This window comes from Pagrus major, chromosome 12, assembly GCF_040436345.1.
Source record: "Pagrus major chromosome 12, Pma_NU_1.0".
NCBI classification, from domain to species: Eukaryota; Metazoa; Chordata; class Actinopteri; order Spariformes; family Sparidae; genus Pagrus; species Pagrus major.
This window is the reverse complement of record NC_133226.1, coordinates 18,418,893-18,434,678: the sequence shown is the minus strand read 5'-3', so window position 1 is coordinate 18,434,678 and position 15,786 is coordinate 18,418,893. Positions and strand designations below refer to the sequence as shown.

Genomic DNA, 15,786 nt, shown 5'->3' with positions numbered 1-15,786 from the left:
AAGAATAGAGAGGAAGACAACAAATCCAAAAGAAAGAGGTGGTGTTTCCCTTGACGTTTCCTGCTCACGTTTCCTGCTGACTTTCCATCTCGCCGGGCCGATGATTCGAAGAGAATCAGACAGAACGTTTGTGACCACAATGTTAGGATATTACTAACAGGCTACAGGTCGCCGTTGTTCTGTCGCAGTCCGATGCCAAATTAAACTGTTATGACTCATGAGGTGCTTCCACAAAATTCATGTCTCTTATGGTAAGACCCACCCTTTTTCAAAAAATCCTAATGTTAGTCCACTTTGGAAAGTACAACTATGATTTGCTACAAAAGAATGTATTCAGAGCAAAAAAGTGATGTCTCACACTTGAAGCTCAGATTTAAAAGCCATTTCATTTTGCACATTTTCAACTAGGGCTATTGGGCTAACTGGGAATAGTGTGTCATGAATATTAAATTGCTAAGTTAATTAATTTATCGTGGTCCTTGGTATTTATATGACGCTTTTATATGAGTTGTTACAATCGCTCCTGTATGTGGGGGCAGACTGATATTGTGACACTAACATAGCTTGTGAAAACACGTAGAACACAAATTATCATACATAAAAAAAGGTTTTTAAGTAATGACTTCCCTAAATATGCCCTACAGCAATTTAAAAAACAAAATTTAATTAGTTATTTTTTTCTTATTTGATAATTTTTTATTTTCCACTTTGGGACAACACTGTTACTCTCGATTTAAATAAATAGTTTAGCGTTTCAGAAAATATGCTTCAGCCTATTTTAGACCAATACCACATTCATGTCTTTGGCTATGCTAAAATTGCAAGCTGGTAGCTTAGCTTAGCTTCTCGTAGGCCTAGACTAGCTTGCCCCAGGTTAAAAAAAAAATTAAAAAATCATCTACCAACACCTCTAAAACTGTCTAACTGACATTAAATCATTTATACAAACAAATGACATACAGCGTGGTATTAAGTGAGCTTTTGAGGCAGCGGTAAGTGGATTTTTATTTTATTTTTAATCTTTGAACAGAGCCAGGCCACCACTAAGTGTCCTACTACACAATTACTATACACGTTTTCTATAAATTGATAAATGTGCAAGTTGTAAAGTTAAAGTTAGAATAGTTTGTAACTAAAGTCGGCCTGGGATTATTTTTTTAATCTTTCGACGGAGCCAGGGTAGCTGAGTTGTTTTTTTAAATTCTCCCTGCTTCTAGCTAGCTCAAAAGCTAACTAACATAAAAGCTAACGTCAACCGCCTCCTGACTGTGAGTAAGATAGCTTTTTATTTAGCTAACGGACAGATATTGGAGTGATACTGATCTTCTCACTTAGAATTAACGTTAGCCAACTCAGCTAGAAAGCGTATTTTGTAAAATGTACAAGTCAAATTTCTTTATTAGCTACTTTGCGTGTTCTCCAAAAAGGATATAGAGCGTTAGCTATGTCACGAGTTTACCATTTTTGCTCGGACGGCTAATGTAACCAGCTCAAAGACAGGTAACTCAGAGGTAGGCCATCTACTGAAGACTATGAAAATAAAAAGCCAAAAATATTTTGAAAGGCCTTTGAAAAATAGCCTTTTGGCTAATTCTGGCATTTTCAATCATGTATTACCACTTGTTTTATTAGTTTGCATATCCCTTCCTCAAGAAACTACATTAAACTATACCAATAGATAAAGACTGCAGCTAAACGGTTATATTATTAATATAAAACCCGATATTTAAACGTATTATTAATATACTCTGTGTTGACCAGAGGAGACAATGCTTGGACAGGGGCAGCATTGACAAGGGAAAAAGGAGAAAAAAAGGCCGGTGGTGGGAGGGAGTGCAAAAGTAAATCTGCACCGCCCAGCCAGCACAAAAACTTGGGAAAGTCCTGACATCGTTCACATTACATCGCTGAAAGCAGCCACATGCTCTCCCGCGGATTATAAAGCCTACATTATTGGAGAAAGCCACCCTATCTAAAAAAGGTACGTGCTGTGATTTACAACTTTGTTTTCACTTTCGTATTGCCTGAGCGATGTTTTATTTCCCTGATAGTCAAACCAGAGGGCAGTAACTTACCCATAAGTTACTCTTTTAATCCCCGACAAGTCAGTTTTATGTCTCGTTTTGAATTGACTAGCTGATGCAAAGGTTAAATGACAGTAAATGGTGCTTGATATCGCAGGGGGTGGCGGTCTTGAACGCATCATTAATTCCATTATCATGTTTATTAGAGGACTTGTTTAACAAATGAAGCCTGTCTTATTTATTACCAAGTACAGTTTTTTATTTATTCTGTTGCTAGTTAGAGACATTTCCCTCTTACAGTAAGAAGTCTGGGTGGAAATAACGTGACTTTTTGTTTTCCTTTGGAGGTGCATAAACAGTTTACACAGGCTCTTCCTTTCCCCTCTATATGAATCATATAACAAGAGCAGTCTCCTTCTTATCTGATCTCGGCATTGTGGTATTATTTAAAGAAAGCGATGCCGTAGTGCTTCCTGAAACAGTCAGGGCCAGAAGTTAGTGACCACCAGATAACCCTTTGGGTCCAGACCCTCATTGTGCACCAGGAAGACAGGCAGAAATATTGTGGGGTTTGTCTCAGGAGGACAATCCTGTCATCCCACCGAAGGAATTTAAGACATTTGAGCAACACCTCCCATGTGTTCTCAATTATTTAGTTACTTCATCCGAGAATACATGTGTGTTGTAACCTTTTCATGACACAGGAGGTAGTTTTGCCAGACAACACACTCTCTAGTATGAGACTGGCGGCTGATCACATCCTTATCAGCCATCATCACATCTCCTCACTGATTCCTGCCTTTCCTCTTGTTTCTTCCTCACCTTTTCGACCTTTAAAGACTGGAATTGTCTGCTCCTCCGCCGTCACAGTCATCGCCGCTCTGCAACTAGACGAGGACACTTCAACCTTCAGCACTTCACACCCCAGAGACCAAGACTCAGCTTCTTCCAACACCTCAAGACTCAAACTTAACAGAGATGGAGGGTCACATGGCGCGGTTTGCCCTGCTTCTGTGCATCACTGCTGCAGTCTCTGGTAAGCCTACTCTGCTGATATGTAGTGTTTTGAAATTTAGATATCTAGTATTTACCGGATTTCATGCCAAAACATGCTTTTATTGAAGTGTGTGATCTAAGACAACAGACCATAGGTCATTAGATGTAGTGAATTTTGAGCCCCCCGGGGCATATTTCTGTCAATGTAAAGTTCAAAGGCAGATGTTTATCTTGTCCTGTCCTGGGTTTTGAGATCATTTTATCCTCAAGACATAAAAGAATATTATATATGCTCTGGTGTTTTCCTCTTGCACACTAAATCAGGATTTTTACAACCAGTCTGTAGAGAGAGGTTATGTGCAAATCTCTTTGGCTCGAAAACTAGTTTGTTCTTACAGTAACTCAATGATTATACATCATGCAATATCTTAACAGTAGAGTTGGGAAATAAATATCATAACACAAGAGCTGAATCCAAAACATATATAGCTCCAAATGGCATTCAGACGAAACCACTGAGTCATTTTGGGACGCATTTGTTCATGTAGCTCTTCAGATTTTAGCGATAAAGAATAATTTATTGGAAGACAGTCCAGGCAAAAGAAGCCAGAAAAACACGTGGGGGCACTGACTGATTTATATGTGATCTTCCTCTGCTGGCCCCCTCAGACGCTCTCTCCACCGACTGCCTGTGGCTGCCCACAGCAAACTCAAACCTGTAATCCATACAAGGTGGCAAAGGGAGCTGAGACCCTCCCCATGCCCTCAGGCAGTAATCCAGCCTCACACTCTTACCAATGCTGCTGCTGCTTCGGGGTGTTTGCTTCTCACTTCCCTGCAGCAATTTGGCCTTTGCGGTGGCCACATGGTTTTTCAAGTAATAAAACAATGCTAAATTATTTATTATTTTGTGCAGATATCTTCAGAGTAATATTACAAATGTACTGATATGGTTTAAAAAATGTCTGTATCAAAAGTGAGGAGTATTTTAGTTTTTTTTCCAGGAGGAAGATTTAGTTTGACATCTGTTGCACCCAAAATGCACCCACTAAATTATAACATATGAAAACTCTGTTACAAGAGTATTTTGATAGCTGAGTGCATATGTACAAGTACAACTTCCCTCAGACTCTAAATGCCATACAGGAAAGCAGAATGCACCCTGCTGTTGTGTAACACAGATTTGACATCAACTGTCAGCAAAATGAGGTCGTCTGTGTTCATTTTTTCAATGCTGCGCTTGAAGGTAAAATAACAAATAACAAGTAACCTTTTACTAACACTGTGTGTCGAGAAACATACATCAGAAAAAGCAAGTTGGCATTTCCAACTTGCTTTTTAAATACGGCGAAATGTCCCTGGCGAGCATACATCACTGTTAAAAGAGTATGCGCCGGAAAAACAAGCCCAGTCGCTGAATCTGGCTTCTGTGTTGACCTACTATATGACAAATCACAGTATTGCCACAAGTGCTAAACACCCTCTCAGCAGGGGTGCTGGTGGCAGGGATACAGGGGTATTTTTTGGCCAACTGGCAGACTTGTGTAGAGTTGACCTCACGCAGCTTCCACCGCAGGGGACCAGTCTCGCTGTCTGCTGGTGGAGTCTGTAAGGAGCTGTTTAGCTCGGCTTTAATTGCCCCTGTGACACACAGTCCTAAATCCGCTATCATTTTTTTTCTGTCTTGAAAGAGGTTGCAAAGACTTTCTCTTCTTCTTATTTGTGCATCTGCTACTGCAAGCTTTAGGTTTAGACCCAGAGGGAGCTGTGACACTGTTCTCAGACAGCATGGTTACTCTGACCCTGTGTACCGAATGTTGAAGCATTAATCAAAACATTGGTGTGACATGTATGAGTTCCTCCGTCTCAGCCGCTGTTTATTCATCATTATGCAGTCCAGTATTGTCATATTAATTTGTCATTTTCTCTGATGTTGTCTCCTGGGTTTAGTCCTGCTTTGTTGTCGGAACAAATGAAGCACAAACATTAGGTGTGACACACTGAGGCCATCAGTGTACTTTATAGGAAATCAAATTTGCACATTCCCAGACTAAATAAGGGGCTGTGAAATACTACAGCTCCCATGTATTATTATATTCAGTGTGATTCGAGGTCTGTTTGTTTAAAAGGGTCTTCGCCAGCTGTGTGCGGCTGGGGGAGCAGAAATGATGTGAAAGTTCTCCGAAAGAAGAAGTAAACACAGAAAAAGTAAAAGTAAATTGCCTGAGGCCTGTGGCAAATCCCATGACACTCTTGGCAAGTTGCAGACATGGTATATTGTGTATTAACCGAGCTCAGTTTTGCTTTAGCTTTACTGAAACTTTTTATATGTTTGACCTTCCATCACCCCCTTGATGTCAAGCTTTGAAATCCTTTGGTGATGTCTAAAAGCATTATTTAAATATTATTCTAACCACAAACACTCATTAAAGCCAGAGGATGATGTTTAAGTCCAAATCTGGAACTCATCTGCTTCATTTCCTGAAACTGGAAACTTGATTCTTCCTTGGAGCAACCCACATGGCTTTTGTCATGTATTTATTAATTTTTGGACTGATGCAGAGTGATGACAGGCTGATTAATGGAGGAACTGCTATTGTGCATTTTCAACAGTATCACATTACTTGGCAATAGTTTGTCAGTAATATATTATTTTCATGGCTATAGTTGGAAATATTAGTATTGATGCAGCCCGAGATAAACTTCCACGATCTTCCAAAAAATCTGACCAATCCTGCAACATTTACAGACTCTTAAGGTCGATGGGAAATGCTGGATGTTAAACAGCCTTCTCCTGTGAACTTTGAATGAAACTGTGGTTATGTTGTTAGGCCAGTTCAAACAATCACCAAGAAACAGCTCTTAATTTGACAACGAGATCCCGTTTTCATCAGCTCTTGCTCCATTTCAAACGTAGAAGATATCACCCCTGCTTCACCCATCACCTTGATTATTAAAGCTTCCTCTACGTTGGGATCAGTCAGGTTCGTCTTTCTGGTTTACAGCTCGTCCATAATCTCTGGACAGGCTTCGGTCAGGCTCCAGCAAGACAGACAACATCACATTGGTCTTAGTTCCACCACACTGCCTCCCTGTGAGGTTAATTGTGTTTAAAATGTTGCTGTTTGTTTTGAAGGCCTTAAACCTGTCCAGCCTTTAGGTTTACTCTGTTTGTCTAAATCCCTCTAGTCATTTCACTGGGGGTATTTGTTTGTGCAAGGATCATACAGGAGCTGATTCCTTTGTGGAAAAAGTGGTATTCATTCTCCTTCCTCCTTCCTTTTAATAAAACATGCTGAAGGATTACCTTTTGTCCTTGGCTTCTGTCTGTTTTCTTTTTTTCTTTTTCTTGGATGTTACTCTTCGAAATCTTGTTTATTTCACTCTATTTGTTCAAGGCTCCTAGGCAGTTGCAACACTTTCCTGGCACTGTATTCCGTTTTAAGGCATTTAAGGCATTTATTTAATTTGGTGCCTTATGGATGTGATAACATCTGCCTCAGGCAGGGCAATGTACATGATTTACTTCCAAATACATTCAGACATCTCTGAAAGGGTTACTGCAGCGATTTCCTCAACCATAGTTGGGGGACAGATTAAGAAAGAATAGTCAAGACTTTTAGTTTGTTTTACAGTTCAAGCTCTAAAACAACTAACATTCCCATAATGCAACTGTACAGTGTATTTTATCAGACCCTCTCTGCCTGATAAATGCCCATGTTAAACAAACCATACATCCTCAGTGTATTATACATAAGCTTTCCGTTATAAATGTATAGTCTCCAAGTCCGAGCCGAGATAACTCCGATGACATCATCAGAGTTATTTTCTCACACTTGACAAAGCCCCTCCAGAGACACAGAAGACATTATGTAACCATTTTCACAGGCTAATTAGTGCTCCTCATGATGAGTTAACTGATCTTCATGCATAAAGTCAGTGGGGCGTCCATTTGAGGTAGAATTTTAGCATACTTTATGTATTTTTCTCAGCTACCGTTGCCGTGCTGATGGGTCTTAAAGGAAATCAAAATGGAAATTCTAAGCGTCTGTGTGTGCCGCTTATTATATGGAAGATGGTTGTATAGTACATCCATAGGAGAGACTTTCATATGATATCCAGACCACTTTATAATGGCAACCACAATAAGCGCTACCACTTAAGCTGACTGAAGCAGTTGGACACATTAACAATTATCTATGCGTCTGGCTGCAGTCTTTGTATTCAGCGATTTTATCCACTGTGTGCCTGGCATTTCCTGGCAGGGAAGTAGTGTTGAATATGCCCCCTGCTGCAACAACTTTCCCAGTGGGAGCCAGGCATCATGATGTTAACTGCCAGACCTCCTGCTGCATTTCAGCCTACCCCAGAGTCTCCCTCCACGGGCTGAAGGAAAAGCACAAAAGTGATTAGCGAGCCGCGGGAGAAGGAGGGGAGGGCCGTCTGAAAATGAATCTTGGAGAGGGAAAGGGAGCGAGACAGACAGACAGACAAACAGAGATAACAGAATTCATAAAGACTGATTCATGGAGACAGTAAGGGAGTGGGGGGTCAAATTTATGTGACTGTCAAAGAGCAGATAAGTAGTTCAGAGGGAAGATGTGGGGAGAGAGAAGTAAATAGGGGATTAAAACAGAGAGATAGGAAAAAGGACAAGACAGAGATAAAGCAGGGGAGATATGGAGACCCAGTTAAATTATAAGTCAGAAAAAGTGAAAATAAAAGACTATGAGTAATTACACAAAGGAGAATGATACATTATCTTAACTAACAAACGACTTTATCACACTGACAGAACACCACATATCTGGGGGATTTACAAAGCAAAAATAAATGGGAGGAAATGACAAAGGTTTCTCAGAAGGCATGCTGTAGTGGAATAAGTCAAAAGCAAAAGAAAAAAAGAAAAAACGTCATGTTAAAAATGGCGTTGAGAGTCAAAACAGTCCACTTCCCCTGTTTTACTGTAGTGAGCCAGCTCAGCCTGCAGTCAGACTGGGTGGCAGGGAGACGCGACCACTTGTCGCTGCCTCAGACCGATTTCAATCTCCTCCAGTGTTATGCCCCTCCCAAATAACAATCCATTTCTGACTGCCTTGCTTTTCCTCTGTTTGAATACAGAATGCAGTGCGAGAGAGCCTCACTAACACTATGTTCCTCTCTGTGTGTTCCCACATGACTTTCACTAGCTAACACTTGACTGTTTATCGTATATATGCCACATACATAATGATTTTTGTGGCATCCCAAAAGCAACACAGTTGAATGGCATGTAATTCTGAGTGGTGATAAATAATGCTAAGGGGGGGATTTGTTTCAGTATTGGTAGTTCTCTTTCTGTTTTAAATATTGAAATAAACCTGGGATTTTTTTTCAGTTTATATTGTGAATAATTGAAAATAGGTGAAAAAACAGATAAATCCTGCAATCTCTCGTGTCAGTATTATTCTTTTAGAAGGACTCTGGCTAATCTGCTGCACACTCAGCAGCTCTTTTGTGATATCTCCCTATTTTTCTCTTCACTTTCTATTACCAGAAACATATTTTTGGCTGTCGTTGCAAAAACACTGGTTTCTGTTAAATTGTGTAAAAACAGTGTCTCCATGCAGAAAACAGAAAAGACAATTTCTGGGGTTAAAATCTCAAAACGATAACCCTTTCTTTTATATCTTATACAGTGTTTGATCTTCACCTCCATGTTACATAACTGGACCTATCTTATTCTAAATGGCACACCAGCACTGCTTTAATAGTCGGTTCTTAAAGCAGTGCAGAAGTATGTGTGAAAAGTTCAGGAATCTAAAATGTTCACCATCATAGATCAAATTCCAGATTATGGCTCCTCACTGTATCTTTCCTGCTTCTGAAATGAAAAAGCTAACGCCTGCACACTTACTACATGCCACAAGAGTTGAACGGTTTGATCTTACTTTGATCTTCATCAGGAGAAAATATTTGAAAAACCACACCCATATTTATAGGCTATATCATGCACACCAATAGGTTGACCAGCTTTATGATTGCTGCTGCGATCAACTACCCAGAGATAAACATCCAAAAAAGAACCCCCCGCCCCAAAAAAAAGGTGCGAATACATTTCTGGATTCACCCCTTTATCTTGATCTGCACCAAAAGTGAATGGGGTCTCCTCCATGTATAATCCTGCTGAAAACCAACCAACCAACCAACCAACCAACCAACCAGCCTTATTCTGGTTAATCATGCCATATATCGAAATCTACATCACCTACATTCAAAAATTGATTTTAATTACCGTTGAATTTCCTCTCTGACTATCTTCACTGTGTGACGACAACTTCTTGCGCCCTCTGGTCCAGAGCTTTTCATTATGCAGTTGCACGAGCACCGAATGGCTCATTAGTCGTGGGCAAGATAAACGCCTCGTCAGCATGGCGACCACTTGTGCTCATGTCAACATGCCCGCTGTCTGCGCAGATAAGGCATGGCATTATGTACTCTTATCTTAAGGTCTGTCTGCCAATGGTCAACGCTGGGGTCTGCACAAACGCAGGAAATGTACCTGTACATTGGGACAGAACTCGGAGGGAAAACTCTTGATGGGTCAGCGGACTCACCTATGACTTTAAGTCAAAGGTGCAGGGTTAAAGAGACTTCTGGGAGGGTTTCGGATCTTTGGCAAAACAGGAAAGTGTTTTAAATCGTATGTCTTCATTTTATTAAAAAACGTTATTCACGAGTGACTTTGATTAATGAGGGTAATGTTATGCAGGGCAGAATCACCCACTTAATCAGTCCCTGGCAGACTAGCTATGAACAAAATGTCTTCACCTAAAATGTTGTGAAATACTTCATGTCATGATTTTATACTTATGAAGAAAGAGGCTTTGCTTTGAACATTTCTGTTGGCCTAAGAAATGCCTGCAAAACCAATAATAGTAAATGTTAATGCAATTACATGGCATTTTTATGTAGGACAACATGCGATCTTTCTGCTTAGACATAACCTGATTTCTAAAACGGTCAGTGCTGTGTGCAGCTCAGTGTTGTATTATGGCAGAACCTTTTGATTCAAGCACTGGGTGGGTAGTTTTCCTGTTGATTCAGGTGCCACACCGGTCAATCTGTATTCGGAGAGCTGAAATCACTCTCTGATGTCTGACTGTGTGCGTCTCTGTGTGTGTCTGTGTGTGCACGTTGTGTGTATGTTTGATGCAATGAGAAAAACCCTTGGACATTGGATTTTTCATTTTGCTCGTGTATCTGTGATATGTCAGAAAGCGGAATATGTGACTTGAAGAAAAAAAAAGCCTCAAGACATCTGACAGATTATTTTAATCTGCTCATACACTATAACTACAACAAATCCAACAGTCAGACACGGGGTACTTAATAATCTTTTCACAGACTCTGGAGGGAATAAAGTTACACTTGTCAAACAACTCTCCCTAGTCGTGACACTTCCATTAGTTAAATAGTGAAAATGAAATCATAAACTTGAAGCCATCTCATAGATCTCTCAATGAGATAAATCAAAAACGTTTATGCTCGTAGAAGCCCAGCAAGTTTTATGTGACCATATAAATTTAAAGTTGTCTTTATGGATAAAATTGTACTCTTTGAACTACAGAGGAATCATACTAATAATATAATTTTTTTGCTTCTCAACCGGTCATAATAGAAAATTCTTCTTTTTTCTGATGTGAACAAACTAACGGCATCAGTCAAATATTTGGCTGTCTGGCTGGCATGGGAGTTTTAAAAGACCTGTCAATCGATGTGGGAGTCGTAGCTTCTCTGATCCCACGTAGTGCACTTTGGTGGTGTGTCGTCTCTCTTGTTTACACTTGAAACACCTACCTTTGACTTCGCTCACTTTAAATATGTATATAAAAAAATAACAGCGCCTTCATTAGTATGCCGCCCTCATGTCGGAAAGCATTAATATTTACTGGCAAAAATCAGTCGAGAAAAACGGGCTAATCTGTGTTGGTTCTACATGAAGCATATGTTGTGCAAGGCTACATTAATCTTGAATGATTGGGAGCAACCACTGTGCAATGAATCTCTAACGCTTCAATCTGCTGCGGTTTGCTCGCAGTTAGCATTAAACTTGCTAAATTAGTCTGTCTATCCGCCAATTAACACTCAGATGATTAATTGTGTTTTGCTAGTGCTCTGTCAGCGTATTGGAGGAAAAAGTAACCACATAAGTGAATGGAAAAGACACATTTTATCCAGTAACTGATGGTGTCTGGAATAAAACAAATCACCCAAGAGCATCCGCATAAAAATGATGGTTTATTTTTCATGCCTGCAGCTGCTGCTTGCTTACAAAGAACCACATCTCATATGATCACATGTATCTGCATCAAATAATTATTTTCATCGTCAATTAATCTGCAGTTTATTTTCATGATTAATCGTTTAGTCCATAAAATACCAAAAAATTGCCGTTTTTATTTTGTCCAACCAACAGTCCAAAAATCTTTCTTCATTTACTCTCATTAATGACAAAGACAAGCAGCAAACATTTGATATTTTTGATTGAAAAATGACTGAAACGAATAATTATGAAAGTAGTTGGCAAGTAATTTTCTTAAGACTGATTAATCGATTATCCGACTAATCGGTACAGCTTGACAAACAATATGGAGTGGCTAATTACTAGCAGCAGACTGGGCATAAAGTCAGTGTGGGAATAACGGCGGAAGTGAGCCATAGACCTTCCATACGCCACTGTTGGACTTGTTGTTCAGCTGGCTTCCGACAATGATGAGACGACGGACGAATGGCTCCCAGAGGTGTAAACAGAGCTAGTGTGAAGACAGGCTGTCTCCAGACCCGCTATCACATCCTCAGTTCCTCTCCAGCAAACATTGGACACAGGACTTGGCACTCAGGCACACACACGAAAAGTCTCAAGCCATTAAAACTGACAAGACTAATCAGCAAAATTCTTTTTGATAGAATTTCGGGATTCGGGAGAGGGAGGTGAGATGGTCAGGAAGCTTGTGTGTTGCATGGTGTGCGTAATGTGTAGTATGCAGGGGTGAGAGGCCAGGGGACAGTGCAGGCCCCTGCAGAGCACTGATAAGAGCTTGTTTACCTTCCTGTGGATGGTCAGGCCTCAATCTGCAGTTGCGGAAACGCAGGGACAATAGGTGTGTGTGTGTATGTGTGTGTGTATGTGAAGTCCAGAGAGAGACTCGAGCCAGCCTTGAAGCTCCCCTTTCCCTCTCCGACTAACTCTGATAGGACCGCTGACCCCTCCCTCCCCCTTCCCCATCATGACTCCGTCGTCCGACCCTGGACACAAACAGTTTACTCGACCCCGGGGGACCAAGGGAGACAGTTGGTCTTGACGTTGTCTGCTGTCAGGGTTTCCCCTTCTGTTTTTTTTTTTTTTCCCTTTTTTTCTTTCTTTCTAAAGCAGCCATGCCTTCTAGCTTCAAGTTGTACAGGAATTCATTTTGCATCTAAACTGTAGGCAAGTAGCTGATGCTCCTTTCCACCGTGACTTACAATGAGGGAGGCCATGAAAGACAGGGTATGAAATCAAGCTGGCCTGCTTGCTCGCCTAGGGAGTGAAAAAGGCCACTAGTTATTGGGCAGCAGGTAGTCAATCCCTTGAATCTAAATCAACATTTAGTTAAGGTGTGATAGAAATTTAAAATTCAAGGCCTCACCACTGCCTGTCAGTACTCTGCGATGTCGGCACAGCACCGATGCTCAAAGATGAGGCAGCATTGGTACAGACAGGCTGGCACCTCTCGAGATGTTTAATTTACTTGCAGACGTAGCAGGCTAACATAAACAGTCCTGGCGGTAGCGCTAACAGCAAATCTCATACACCACTTCTATCAAATACATCATTTGCACATAGGCTGTAAAACACTGTAAATGTGGAAAACGTAACCTCAGCAAATTGCAGCCAACAATCTACAATCCAGCAAGTCCAAATTTCCAAGTGCTTTTATTTTATTGACAAAATGAGCCTATTCCAAGAAGTCACTTCTTGTTTAGTTCTTTCATTTAAAAATTTTGTTGAGGTCGTTTTAATTTCTGCTGACCAATGAGATGCTGACACTCCAGAATATATTTTTAAAAGGAGAAGTGATAATATAGTGAGTTATATATACAGTATTCGTGCCTTAACATTTAGGAACTTCTGCTTTTTGTGAGGTTATAGACAGTCAGGAGCCACAGTGTATCCTTTCCAAGAACTATGATGTGACTTCTCACTATTCAATTTTTCTTAGCACCATAATGTTAACATGGTGTGTAACAATGTGAATGCAATCCTTAATTATGGTCTGTTAGCATAATGTAATTTTTGTGGGATGGAAACGTGAGTACACTGCTCATATAAGCTACATAACACCTTGGCCTCACGTCATCATCTCGTCATCTGGTCACCCAACTTTGAAATATACATGTTCGTTTATGCGATTATTGGACAGTCTGGGAATCCTCTTGTCTGTCCCATTTTTGGAGTTTTCCAGAGAAGTTTTGTGTACTGCATTTGTAACAATTAGCATGTCACAGCAGTTTCTGTCAGGGACAAAAATCAGCAGAAGAAGGAGAAGTACAGGATGTCAGCACTGTGTAGGTTTACTTTGATCCCTAATAATGATTAATCACCAAGACTCCAGCAATGCCCAAGCACAGATACTGGCCTCAGTGCACCTATGGTGCATAATTATGGGCAGTGAAACTTAATTTAGGATGTTCAGGTTGGCAACCTGGATTAATTACATTTTTTCAGTGTCTTGGTTTAAATTTTGAGACAATGGAGACACACTTTGATGCGCACACCAAGAGTCATTAAGAGGGATGTTGTTGATCGGGGGAATGGGAATGACTCAACAATACAACAATATTACTGTAAATACTAGCTCTATACTGGACTCAATGTAAGCTGTACTTTATAAGGGTAAGCTCCACATCAATAAGACTGAAGTGCAGTTCACACTTTTGCTAACATGCTGACGTTAGCAAAATTGACTGATGGAAGCAGAGCATAGTTAATGTCAAGCTGACCCTAATATGCCCTAAAATGGTCACAGTAGTGGTTCTGTCTTAATGGTACTATGCACAACTGAACACATGCGGAAAACGGATGTCTGTGATTTGGTGAACTAGTCTCCTATCTTTTTGAGGAATGCCCTGGAGGGTCAGGAAAGACAGAGCAGACAGACCCTGGACATGTGAAGTCACCAGATGGGAGCACTAGCTCTCCTTGTTAGTTGTGACTCCAGGGTGCTGCAGACGAGCAGAACTGCAGAGGGCAGTTTGAAGCACACCATGCTGTAATTTCATGACTCCCAGGTATTGGCACGGTCCACAAAAAAGGGCTTTCTCTAAAGACTGCTTCGTTAACAGCAAATTGTCCATTATTGATTTTGGCTGCACACTCTTTTGGTCTTAATTTCATAAGCATTTGATCAGTTTGCTATAATATGTTTAATACGTTTTCAGTTAAAACAAAGTGCCTATTAAGTCTGGTAATTTGGCTATATAGTGTTGTTAATACGGTAATTAGCAGGAGTCTACTTAGGCATTGATGCCAATTTAATATGTGTGTAATTACGGAAATGGAATTTGCATTAAGAATTAACACAGACTTTAAGATCAAATCTGATTATATGCACTTTTCATGAATTGAGGCCATTTTCTGCCCTCCCTTATGCCTCCTAATGTTTTCTATCACATCTCCCCCTTATACCTAACATCGAAATGGAAATCACCAGCATCCATAAACATGCCTTCTCATGGAATGGAAAATGCAGGGGACTGATATAAGTAGATAAAGAGGACAGGGAATGGAATCGTTCTTCTATACCTCATTTACCAGCAGACCGCTTAGCGAGGCCATTGGCATTTCCGGGGTCAAGAGGGCAAAATGAATGTTCTTCATATCCTTTAGTGACTCGTAAAGAGGAGACCAGTGACACATGCATGTACACACACACTCACACACACACGCGCCCAGTCTTACGCAGTCAGTTTGATTTATATCGAGACCTCTCGGGCGACAGTCATGGGCCGTTGACTCTGTCACAGCAGAACAAGAGAGAAACAACTTTATGGATGTGGATATTGAGCAACAGACATCAACAGAGAGGGCCAGAATAACAGGAAACCAGCCTTGACCTCTGTGGTGAGGGAGGGAAAAAGAGATGGCAAAGAAGCATGGATGGCTCTCCATCTTTATTTGCAAGAAAAGCTGCAGCAGAAAAAGAAGCCATGAAGCTGGTCCAAGAATGTTACAGCCCCCTCAATCCCCTAATTAGTGACAAATGTGTCCTTGATTTGACTGTAAAATAGTACGAAAGGGCAGTTTGACTCCCACAGAAAAGGGGATACACACGAAAGATAAAGCTAATAAAAGCTAATTCTAAAAAAATTACACAACAGTGATCCAATTAAAATAATATCCCATTAGCACTTATTTTCCATCAGTGGTATCATGGGTCAGGGGTTTTATGAATTGAACAAATGAATAAGAGTCCATAACACCAACCAGATTTCATTGTGGGGGACAACAAAAACAGGAGAAAGAGCTGATTATGTAACATGTTCAAGCTCCCTTTTTTTTCTGTTTTTCATTGCATTCATCACTTTCTATCCCATTTTATCTCTATCTCTGTCCATTCTGCTCAACGGCGAGTGATGACATTGCCTCAACCAAGGTCTTTGATTAGTGCCGCTTCTAAATAAGGCACATCCTGTTGACCTTCCAAACTTTGCAATTTCCTTTTAACTCTTCCCTCTCTGTCCCTCT

At 40.5% G+C, this 15,786-nt stretch overlaps 1 protein-coding gene across 1 annotated transcript in view; it reads left to right on the top strand.

The window, feature by feature from the left end:
• Nucleotides 1–1,896: 1,896 nt before the first annotated feature.
• The window catches only part of eng (endoglin), a 43,671-nt gene continuing 29,781 nt past the window's right edge, over nucleotides 1,897–15,786 (top strand). The window contains exons 1-2 of the mRNA XM_073478691.1: nucleotides 1,897–1,981; nucleotides 2,864–3,060. Of these exons, the coding sequence (XP_073334792.1) occupies nucleotides 3,003–3,060 (58 nt within the window). The 5' untranslated portion in view covers nucleotides 1,897–1,981; nucleotides 2,864–3,002. The remainder of the gene's footprint in view (nucleotides 1,982–2,863; nucleotides 3,061–15,786) is intronic.